The 12231-nt window shown below is 50.6% G+C and overlaps 1 protein-coding gene across 1 annotated transcript; it reads right to left on the reverse strand.

Annotated features, from left to right (window-relative positions):
• Positions 1 to 904: 904 nt before the first annotated feature.
• Positions 905 to 6354, reverse strand: IL1RN (interleukin 1 receptor antagonist). The gene is made up of 4 exons (XM_061211223.1): positions 6239 to 6354; positions 4156 to 4244; positions 2923 to 3035; positions 905 to 1642 (listed from the first exon to the last, which is right to left on the reverse strand). Exons 1-4 carry the CDS (start codon positions 6352 to 6354, stop codon positions 1427 to 1429), a joined length of 534 nt encoding a protein of 177 aa, XP_061067206.1. The 3' UTR covers positions 905 to 1426.
• Between the last annotated feature and the right edge of the window lie 5877 nt (positions 6355 to 12231).

Here is a 12231-nt window from a genome sequence, read left to right on the forward strand (position 1 = left end):
TTGTATGTATGAACGTACACGGTTTACGTGTTCATTCTTCTGGGCTGGGGCTTTGGGTTGTTTCCAGTTGGAGGCTATTGTGCGCAATGGTGCTGCACACCTTCCTGGCAGAGAGATCTGCTCTCCTGTTATTCGAGGAGAGCGAGGCGCAAGGAGGAAAGGACTCAGAGGAGAGACACGCGGGCAGGCCCGGCTCCAGGGTTTGAAAGGCCTGTCGCTCGACACTCCACCCCACCCCCGTTTTCCAGTTCTCTTTGCCCCAAGCCCGGCAAGTCCACGGGCACAGCCAGCAAGTAGATGAATTTTCAAGTTTTCAAGGTTTTATTGTAAAACAAAGCTCAAGTCACAGGGAGTAGGAAACTTTCCACTCAACACATACAACACACGTTCACTGAGGGCACCTACTGAGGGCCAGGCCATGTGCTTGGCCCTGCAGAGACCTAAGACATGGGGGGGGGGGGTCAAGGTCCCTGTTCTCAGGGGCTCACAGGATGGCGGGGAGACAGACAGAGGCACAACATCTTCCAAACAAGTCTCAGGGTGTCGGAAGTGCTAACATGGTCAAGGAGCGATTCATTCCTTCCGGGAGGTCCGGAGAAGCCACATTTGTGCTGTGTCTTGGGAGCCGGGGGATTTTGATGGGAGGGCAGGGAAGGGGACAGCGCTGCAGGCAGCTGCAGGAGGTCTGCAGTGGACAGGGCGCTCGGGGCCTGGGCCGAGGTGGGGGTGGTGGGGGGGGTCGAGACTTCTAGGAACATTCCAGAAAGAAAAAAACTAGGGGACCAACCTAGTCCACTAACTTTTCATTTTTACAGGTCAGGGCATCACAAAAACAAGAAAGACAAAGAGGAAAAGCTATCACCTCCTTTCACCATCATTTCCTAAACAAGGGGATATTTTAATCTTCTACCCGCTTCCAGAAAGGACATCATCTCCAAATAAAGGACTCTCTCTCAAAGCTGGCTTAATTAAAAAAAAAAAAATACCAGGAAACCCTTATTTTCCATTTTGCCACAGAGCCTGAAAATCTTGCCCCTGGAGCAGCACCAGTTTGCAAAAAGAGGAATGGGAGCCCCCTGGGGGGAGGTCAGCGAGCGGCCTGCGGGGTCTGGGGCCAGGAAGTGAGGTGAGGGGGGAGGAGGAGCCAGGGCTGGCCTGGGGGCCTGGACTTGACCCTGAGGGCTTCGAGCAGGGCTGTGATTCCATCTGCACTTTAGAAAGACCTGGCAGAGGCCTCGTGGAGGCTGGGTGAGTAGAGGAAGCTGTTCCCAGGGCTCCTGGACCTCCTTCCGAGGGCCCCCCCGCCCCGGCCAAGGACGCCCCGCTGAGCGCTGCCACCACCGGGAGCCCCCCCGCGTGGGAGGGAGAGGCATCTCTGGAGTCATGGATGTGCTGGGAGCGGGGTCAGGGAGGCTAAACGCCACCACTACTGGTCCTGCTGGAAGTAGAACTTGGTGACCTGGACAGCATCCTGAGGCGTATTGGTGAGGCCCACGGGCTGGTCGGTCTCCAGCGCTGTACAGAGGAACCAGCCGGGGCAGGCGGCCGACTCGAAGCTGGTGGTGGGCCCGCTGTCGGAGCGGATGAAGGCGAAGCGCTTGTTCTCCTCCTTGTTCCTGCTCAGGTCAGTGATGTTCACCGGCTGGAGGACAGGGCAGGGGCAGGTGAAGCCAAGGAACAGAGGGGTCCCTACAGCCCAGCCCCCAGGACCCGGGCCCGCGATTGCCCGCGGACAAATGCTGGCCCGAAGACCGTGGCAGGACACCGAGTGTCCCAGGTCCTGTGACACAAGGAGGCTGTCCCACGGTTACACCTTGGTTTGGGGAAATCTGGTCACTCCAGCCCTCGGCCAATAGGTTTGGTTAAACACGTGGCACCATCAGCAGAGGCCAAGGCCTCTGTGGAGGCTGGTTGTCTGTCGCGTTTGCACCTCCCAGAGAGGGGGGAGTGGAGAAGGTGGGCAGGGTGTTGCAGTCCGTGCGAGACGTTACACACATTATCGTGGTCACTCCTACTGCACACAGAGCAGGCAGCCCCGCTCCAATCAAGTGTCTGTCCACTAGTGGACAGAAGGGACAGTGCCATAGTTATGGCCACTCACAATTTGAGTTAAGATTTTGTCCAACAATCCCCTGATACAAAGCCCTCTTTTCCCAGGGCTGGTAGCCCATTGATATTGCACAGGGGATTTCCCTGGTGCCCTAATGGTTAGGATTCCAGGCTTTCACTGCCATGGCTCGGGTTCAATCCCAGGTCCGGGATCTGAGATCCTGCAAGCCGCACGGCATGGCCGCCACCCCCCCCCCCCACCCCGCAAAAATAAAAGAAATATTGCACGGGAGTACAGGGTCTTGGATGGGATGCCAGCTCATGGGTTTGAGTAGATAAGGGTTGGAAGAGAATGGTCCCAGAGGTTGGCTTTACTGAAAGAGGGCAAGTCCAAGTGGGTTGGGGACCCTTGGGCAAGAGAGCAGCATACAGAGATCGAGGTCCCTAAAGGAGCCATGCCTCCTGGTGGCCACACCCTGGTAGTCCCCGCCCTCGTTGAGGCTAGGCTTAGCCACGTGACTGGCTTTGGCTAATGGGACATTAGTGGTATGATACAAGCAAAAGTTTAATAAGTGCTTGCACACGGAGGCTTGTCTTTTTGGAGTAATCCCTCTTGGAAGCCAGCACTCATGTTGTAAGGAAGCTCAAGCTGGCAACTGAACTCAGAGAGACCCCGTGGGAAGAGAGCCTGGAGGATGAGGCCCAGCCAGGTTCCCTGTTGAACGTGGCTGGAGGAGGGACCCCAGCTACAGCATGTGGCACAGAACTGCCCAGCTGATCCTAGTCAACCCCCAGAATCATGAGGAAGAACACATTGTGCTTGTTTTAAGCCACCGAGTTTGGGGTGGCTGTTAATCTGAGACGGGTCCTTACCTCCAACCCGAGCTTGATCTCATTACCAGACTTGACACAGGCCAGGCACAGCTTCCCCCCATGGATCCCCAGGAACATAGCACGGGGCTCAACGGGCACCACATCTATCTTTTCTGGGGAAGAACAAAGGGGAAGTTCAGGTTGTAGAGAACAGGAGGCACAGATGACGAAGACACAGAAGGCTGGACTCTCCCCTGGGGATTATTCCAGCCCCTTAAGTAAAACTCCAAGGTCAGAAGAACAGCAAGGCCCCCCTTCCTGGTCTGCATCCAAACAGAAGATCAAACCAAGCACACTAGCTAGCTACTCCTCAAGGTCCAAGGCACCTAGAGTCTGCTCCAGGTGATTTCTAGCCTTCCCTCCCTCCCCCAGGCCCCCTGCGCTTTAGGTCAACAGGTGTACTGCCCATGGGCAGGGAAAACAGCACACGAGGTCATGAGTGGGGCCCCGGGACTTGCTGGGTGACTTTGAAGCCGCCTCTTCCCCTCGGTGGTCTCCATGCCCTCGTGAGGGAGCGAACATCTCAGCCTCTCTGTGTTTAGAGTTCTCATTAGGAGAATTACCAAAAGGAGGAAAGGTGGGTCTCACACCCTTTAAGAGTGAGACGGGGGCAGAGAACAAGGGGATGGGGCTAATGCCATCCTACGACACCAAGCCAGCCAACAGGGACGTGAAAACATCCTAGAGGGCTGGTGCTGAAAGAATCCCACGTCCCATCATCCAACTGCTCTTCTTTTACTAAAGAGAAAAGTGAGGAACAGAGTGGGTGAAACTTGTTCAAGTTCATCCAGTTTGACATGGATCTGCAACATGACTAAATGTGGCGTCCATGATTAAGGGACATAACCTAGCCTTGTTGATGGTGTATTACTTTTGGGTGGGAGTGAGAGTTTGATCACACAGGAACACGGGGGCTTCCTAGGCACCAGAGGAAGGAAAGGGCTGATCTTGCCTTCTGGGCCCTCCCTCCCTGCCCCCCAGGTGTGGCCCTGGGACCATGGTGCCTGTAGGTGGTGGCTCCCCACCTAGACTCTGCCCCTCTCTGCCTTCTTGAGGCTGTCCTTGTACGTGTCCTTCAGTGGCCAGGCCTCTCCAGCTTCAAATTCGGCCACAAAGAACCAGCAGGGTTTAGGACATCACACCTAAAGTTCCCAAGGTTGGGCCACAATGCTGCAGACCCCAGGCAATGTGACCAGTGCCCACATCACATTGGCCTTCCTTGCAACCACTCACCTTCCAATTTAGTATTTGGTCCTTGCAAGTGTCCAGCAACTAGCTGGTTATTTCTCAGGTAGAAGGTCTTCTGGTTGACATCCCAGATTCTGAAAAGCAGAAGGACCTAGCTGTAGTGGACAGCTTCTATGTGCCCAGCCCCTTCCTGTGTTCCCCAGACTTTGCTGAATCTGCGTCCAACTTTCTGCCCGGGGTGTAGAATTTAACACACCCATATCATGGATGTGGAGACTGAGCTCAACACTGGTTAGAAGAGTGGGTATATGTATAGGTATAACTGATTCACTTTGCTGTACACCTGAAACTAACACAACATTGTAAATCAACTATACTCCAATAAAAATTTTAAAAATAAAATAAAATATTCGACAAAAAATAAAATAAATAACAACTTTAAAATATTTTAAATAGGAAATATATTTTGAATATGAAAAAAAAAAAGAGACAGGCCCAACTCCCACAGCTGGTGAGACGTGCACCTGCGTTCTTCCCCTCTCCTTGCCTTTCTCCTCATCCTCAGTTTCCCAGGGCAGCCACCTTCTACTTCAGCAAAGCAGGCTCTAGAGTAACACCATCAACAGAACTTCCTGGGTGCAGAAATGTTCTGTGCCTGCACTATCCAATGTGGTAGCCACCAGCCACATGCAGCTATTGAGTTCTTGAAACGTAGTGCGACCAAGGATCTGAATTTTTTATTTTCTTCTCTTTTTATGAATTTAAATGTAAATTTTAAGTCATCCAAGACTAGTGGCTCCCACGGCACAGGGTTAGAAGTTTCGAGGGTCAGAGCCCCTTGCAGCTAACTCCCTCCAAGCCTTAGCCCGTGGAGGTCTGTCCCCAGAGCCTGTCCTCTATTGGCCAGTGGCCTGTTCTGGGTCTGGCAGGGGCCGCTGTCCCCAGGGACAAGTCAGCTTCCCCTCCAGCTCACCCCCTGGCCTGTTTCTGGCTTCCAGTTTTTTCTTCTTGGTGAAAGACCCCTCCGGCTGAGAGCAGGGCTTGCAGCGGTGAGATGCAGTAAACAGAGCCCCAGACGCGACGCGGACCCTCCACTCCCTGCCACCCACCAGCATGACCTTGGACCTGTGCTTCATCTCCTCACCTGTGAAAGGGGGCTAGCAACACCCACCTCAGCAGGTGGCTGTGAGGACCCCTGAGCTCAATGAGAGGGGGTCAGGCAAACTGTAAATTTCCTGGCACGAGTGAGCATTTGACCTTTTGTGACTATTCTTAGTTCCTGGATGAGCTGAATCCCATCTGAAGGGATTAAACATCCCTGGAGCATCTCCTGGAGCTCCCAGCCTATGGGAGGAGACAGAGGCAGACCCCTGGGGGAGGGACTTCTCTGGGACACACACAGGCATGCAGAGTCCCAGCCTGTAGCCTCAGGCAAGAGAAACTCAGAGTTGGAGGATGAGATCACCCTGACATGTCCTGGGACATCATAGCCCAGAGGCCACACTCAGACAGTGTTCTGTTTTTATCAGCATCACAGCCTGCTATTTTTACAGCCAGGGATGATGACATCTCACAAAGTCCCTGACCCAATTTTTAACAATCGTAATCGGTTCCAGGCACTTTACTGCTCACGAAACATCGTCACACTGTTATCTGTGCATTTGACCTTCACATCAACCCTGTAACGCAGGCAGGGTTAGCATTAACCCCATGTCACAGATGGGGAAACTGAGGTCCCAGGGGAGCGGGACCCTCTGATGTATCAACACAGACAGGCACTGTTAACAATCAGTCTGGAACTCTGGGCTGTGCCCTGCCCACAGCGCCCCTCTCTGCCTCTTTGCCCGGCATGCTCTGCCAGGCCCAAACCCCAGCATGGCTCCTGGGCACGTGTCTGTCACCAAGTTGCCAGGGTCTCTGGGAAAGTCAGCCAGGCCTCCAGCCAAGCTTTGCACATTTGGGATATTTTGAAATACAAGTTCCGAAGACCACGGATGTGGCAGCCTCTTACTTGAATAGCGAGCATCCCTTTCCAGCCCAAACCTCATGGAGCCTGGCAGCCACAGACGGCTCTGTTCTGTCTCCATTTTCTACCCGTCCAGCCCCACCTCCTCTGGGTCGGCCTTACCTGAAGGCTTGCATCTCGCAGGGTCTCTTTCCCAAGGGGTAGCAGGCTGTCTCTGAATGGAACAGGAAAAGGAGGAGAGAGATTAGGTAACCGTGGTGACACCTGCAGACTTCCATCCTGTGACCACGAGGCAATGGGAGATTGCCATTTCAGACCCAGAGAAGCTGCTTATAAAGAAAATTGTCGCTCACCCAGACCAGGCTGCGGCCACTCTGTCCCACTGTGAGAAACGGAAACGCCCTCACATTTTCAAAACGAGAAACCTTGCTGTTGTCACTTTCAGCCCTGCTGAGTGTCGCAATGGGATGTTGTAACCCATTCCCTCCCCTTTTCCTCTGTGCAATTTCCCCAAAATTGAGATTTTTATTTCCCCTTCACCGAGTTCCTGGGAAGAAGAGCCCACTGAAAGCCAAAGCCCCTCATCTGCCCGACAGGTATCCTGAGACTTTGAAAAAACAGATTTGAGTAGAAATATCCCCCTTTCCTAAGAAATCAAGTGGCAGGGCTCCCAGCACACGTGACAGACTCAGGCCACTTTGTGTTCTGAGGGACAGCCTTGCTGCACTCTGGACCAGGGGCTGGCAAACATTCTGTCAAGAACCAAATAGCAAACATTTTAGAATTTGCGGGGCCGTACGTCATTATTACCCAACTCGGCTGTCGTAGCTGAAAAGCAGCCTTAGACAATCCGTACACCAACAAGCTAATTTAATTGTGTTCCAATACAACTTTATTTACAAAAAACAGGTGGTAGCTGGATTTGGCCTGAAGTTTGCTGCCTCCCGCTTTAGAGTAAACTTCCTGAGAGGGGCTTTGAAACCAACCCTATTCCTGTTATCGACGTCTTTGAAGTTACGGTCTCGGGAAAATGGGGTGAACTCAGCATGGGACAGAAATGAATCCAAAATCTACCTCTAGCGCTTGCCGTTTGCCACCTGTGTGACCTGGAACAAGGCACTTATTTGGGTCTCTGCTTCTCTCTCCTCACACTCAGAATGAGGTTGATTGTGTCATTCTCATAGGTACAGGGACAGAAGGAAGGAAGGAAGGGAGGAAGGAAGGAAGGAAGGAAGGGAGGAAGGAAGGTTGGTTGGAAGGCAAAAGTTCTGGCTCATAGTGGGCACTAAGAAACATTAACTTCCTTTCTTACTACATTCTAGACAGTTAGGAAAAAAGAAAGTATATTCCTATTTATGGACAGAAAAGAGGTGAAGCGGGTCCTACATGATCTAAATGGTAGGAGAATGTAACGCTAGTGCAGAAGCACAGACTGTAGCCTTTGAGAACCGGATGGGCGCTCAGCATCATCGTACCTCACTCCAGCACTGTTTCTGAAGAAGACCCAGAAAGACCCGGAGAGGGGAGGGCACCTGCCCAAGGTCACACAGCTCAACCATGGCAAAGGTGTAGCCAGAAATCCAGGTCTCCTGACTCCCACCCAGGGGTCTCCTATTACAGCAGCAGATCTTGAGGAGTCTCCTATTACAGCAGCAGATCTTGAGGAGTCTGACTTTATTTTCAACCAACCAATCAGAGGCTGTGTCCAAATGAGGGTAAAATCCGTCAGAGAGGTAGGGTACACTGCATATTTGAAAGTTACTAAGAGAGTGGGTCTTAAAAGTTCTCATCACAAGCAAAAAAATAATTGTATAACTATGTTGTACATCTGAAACTCACGTAATGTAATATGTCAATTATACCTCGATAAAAAAATTTTTTAAAGAGGAAGTTTGCGAATGAATTTCTCAGATCTTTTATGAGCTCCTCTTCCAGAGCAAATGAAACGTTTCTGCAAAAATTGTCGCCTCCCTGAGTAGGACAAAAACGGCACGTAGGCACATCCCCTGCTCTGTTCTCACAAGCTATGCGACCTTGAGGGCTCCTACTCACCTTTGAAACACATGTAAGAAATAATGTCTACCTTTGAGGGCTGTGTTGGGGGGTTGATTGTTTTTGTTTTTTGGGGGGGCTGGCTAAAGGAAGCGATGTGTATGAACCTGCTTGGTTATTTGCCACTTCCAGTATTTGCTGAATTGGGGTTTATAATTTCTGGAACACTTATGAATCATCGGGTGCATACCTTGGTCATCACACCTGCTGTAAGGGAAGAAGGCAGCTTGCCACCTCCCAGGATAAGTTCTCTCCTACTTGTCTTTCTTAGGCTACTTTTGAAGTACTCCTCGATTGTTAAATCAGCGTCACTCAAAAATTATCCTTAAAGGGAATTCCCTGTTAGTCCAGTGGTTAGGGCTCTGTGCTTCCACTCCAGGGGGCACGGGTTCGATCCCTGGTCAGGAAACTAAGATCCCGTATGCCATGCGGCACGGCAAAAAAAAAAAAAAAAAATTGTCCTTACATATTGAAGAAGAGCAGTGACTTGCCAAGGTGAGACCAAGGGGTCAAGGTCCTGCCCACACTGCAGTGCCTGGGTAAATGTTCCTCCATTCCCAGCCCAAATTCTAAGAGACAGGTTTCTCTCTGAGAGCAGAGGCCCTGGGTTCCCCCCAACCCCATCTCCTAGATCTGTATCCTTTTCCTTCTGTGGCCTGACAAGTCTTTCTGGGCATGGGGGCGGGAGTCCCTGGGGCCAGGCTATGTAGTCAGGCCGACTTCGGGCTGCATCCTCCTGTGTCAGTTACGAGCTGGGCCACCCAGGCAACGTGCCAGAGCTCTCCAGGTCTCAGTTTCGTTATCCATTAGATGGGACTAATAATAGAAGGAAGCCTTGTTACGGGTTGCTTTGAGGATGGAGACATTGCACATGATGTACTGAGCCCCAACCTTGGCACGTAGAAACTACTCAAACAATAGGGAGCTATGATGTCTGATTCATCACCCCAGATAAAGTGGGAGGGGACAGTCACAATGCCCTGATCCCCGCCAACATTTCCAGCAAGGCTGCTTGACTCCAAAGGGGAGGGATTCACTCCTGTGGCGGGGTGGGGGGGAAACGGGAGGGGGCAGGGGAGGAAGTAAGTGGGGAGGAGAATCCCCCTCCCTTTCCTCACGCTTCTGGCCACAATTCCACTCTTGGCTCCGTCTCATCAAATCAGTCGGTGTCCCTGGGATGTTTGCCCACCCACAGGACATCTCTGACTAAACGTATTCTCCCTTTTAGTACTCACTCTTCACTCTGCTTCCCGAATTAAGGTTAATGACCACGCCATGGAGTGAACTCTGCTTCCCAATCAGCACCCTGTACTTTCCGCGGGCACCAGGCACCACACAGCTATACTGGTGCCTGCTACGTGCCGAGCCCTGCCCTGCTAGACACCGGTGACAACAGAAATGACTAACACCCACTTAAAGGGTAACAGGACAGCCAGGCTAAGTCCGGGTCCTAAGAGTGACACGAGACAGACTCCATGGAGACCACATGGGTGAACCTTCATTGTTGATGCCAGTAAAGTGTTCAGGGTAGTCTGCCCACATAGGAAGTGTTCAATACATGCGAGCTCTTTCTCAATTTCAGTTAATGGCATCTTTCAGTTCTAGGATTTCCATTTGCTTCCTTTTTTGTAGAGTTTCTAGTTCTCTGCCAAAACTTGCAATTTTGTCCTTTACACCCTTGATCCTATTATTCATTCAGGGTTCTTACAAAGGCTGCCCCTGTTGACTCCATTATTTGAATCCCCACTGGGTCTCCTTCTACTGTCTGTTTTTCTCTGGTACACACATTGCCTTGCCTATGCCCGATTACTTGTTATTAACTGCTGGACACTGTGCAGCAAAAACTGTAGGGATGATTTGAGGCTCTGGATGATGTTGTATGTACCCAGAGACAATTCACTTTTGCCTCCTCTGGGCACTGAGGCCAGGAACACGGCAGCCCCAGGTGACTTCACCCAAACAGGGCTTGAGATGAGTCAGAACTGGGCTTCGGGAAATCCATTTCTGTTCACTTCTCACGCTCCAGGGTCCCAGCCCAAACCTGGGTTGTCTGGTGGGGGGGCCCTTCTTACTCAGTGGGAGATAAAATACAAACTGCATCTTCCCCCGCCCCCCGAGCCCCATGAGTCTGCCCAAAGACGTGATTGAAAAGTTGAGCAGGAACCAGGGAAGGAGGGGCCTTTAATTCCACTTCAAGGAGCAGGGAATTTATCTAAAAGAAAATTGAATCAGAGGGTGACACTGTCATATTTGTTTTATTAAGACCATCCTGGGAACAGCGGCCAGATGAATTAGACTTGGACGGAGTTTAGGGGTGATTGAACCTGAAAGCAGGGCAGTGGTGTAACCCTGATCTTGGCAGTGGATGTTGACAGCGGGATCTCCAAAAGGAGTTCTGACTTGTAGCATTTGCCAATTTCTCTGGTGTAGATACGCCCACCACGGATGATTTCAAGCCACCCCCATCACTGAGTGCGAAGTTGTGAAGAGACGGGCTCTTCCTGGCTTCAGCACCCTGAGGGGACAGGGAGTTTTGAGTCCTCTTTCGTCTTTCTAGAGAGAAATTGTCCCCACTTTTCCCAACTCCAAATTTCCTCCTCCTCAGCCCAAATGGCTCACCCCACAGGTCCCATCCCCCTCCCAAGAAACAATCCCTACCAATAAATCCCGTTTATCAGGAAACATCAATGAATCTTGGAGCATTTCCAGCTGTGCCTCCTGGAGCTGCATTTGTTGTCATCCAAGTGTCCTTGGGAACCACTTAAGCAACAGGCTTGGGCAGACAGGTGTGTACCTTACATTGTAATGGCTAAATCTCATATTCAGAATCTTCAGCCAATTCTTGAATGCCTGAGTGTTACAGCACATACCACACAATACAGGCAGTGCTATTCTCCAAACTCTGTAAATTTTGACTAAGATAATGGCACGAAGGCTCCCGTTACTCTCTCCAAGAGATGAGTAAATATATTAATACAAAGAGGAGGAAAAAGGATGAGAAATACAAGCCCCCATAGTATAATCTGCTGTCTTCTCTTTGTCAATCTCCACCTACCCTGCCCTGCCAGGCAGCCAAGTCAATTTTAACCAAATCTGTTAGTTTATTAGAAGCTCCCTACAGCAGCAGGTCAGGTTTGGAGACAGGTGTTCTCCTGGGCATCTCTGCCCACCAAGCTGCAGCCATCAGAATGACCGAGTTGGCTGTCCTGGCTGGTCAACGTCAGGAGACTGTGTATAAAGCCAACTGTGATTGATTGCTGCTTTACAAGACGCTTGCTCTCCTCCCAGATGTAAATGGTAAACTCACTGTGAACCCTTTCTGAGGTTCAGAGTTTTCCAAGATGATCTTTGTTCCAGCAGTTTCTGGGTTTGATATGGATCTGCATTGAAAGCCATTATTTACCTAGTTATCTTATGTTTTTCCAAGGTACATGTTTACTCTTGCCTTCTGGGCTTTGATGGTTGATTAGCTTTGTAAGGCAGCTTCTCTGCAGGCAGTAGGAGAAGGGGAAGGACAGGAATTTGGGGGAGGGGATTACCCTGTTTCTTGCCTGCGGTGTTTCGGCCTCTGTGTCGTACGCTTTCATACAGATCTTATTTAGTCCTCATATAACTGTGCAAGGCAGGTATATGTACCCCCAGTCTCAAGATGGGGATATACTTATACTCACTTTGTAGAATAAGAAATCGAGGCTCAGAAAGATTAAATCACTTGCCCCAGATCCTGGCTGAGCCAGGATTTGAACCCAGTTCTTCCTACACTGCAGTCCTGCCAGAGAGGCAGGTGACATTTTTTCTTCTCTGCTTCATTGCACAGGAACAAGAATTATATTTGTTCTTATGCTGTTCCTTTTGGTTTGAACTCACATCTTATAGAGCAATGATTTATTCTATAACTGTTTGGAAATTTTAGGAGGTTTTTTGCTAGTAAAGAAAAGATGATTCTAAGACCTTACATAGGTTAAAGAGAAACCTCTTTACCTTGTTATGGACTAGGGTGGCCAACTGCCCTAGTTTTTCCAGGATTTTCTTGGTTTTAATACTGAAAGCCCTGCATCGTAGGAAACCCCTCTGTCCCTGGAAACAGATGATTGCCTTATCAT

This window comes from Eubalaena glacialis, chromosome 14 (genome assembly GCF_028564815.1).
Source record: "Eubalaena glacialis isolate mEubGla1 chromosome 14, mEubGla1.1.hap2.+ XY, whole genome shotgun sequence".
NCBI lineage: Eukaryota > Metazoa > Chordata > Mammalia > Artiodactyla > Balaenidae > Eubalaena > Eubalaena glacialis.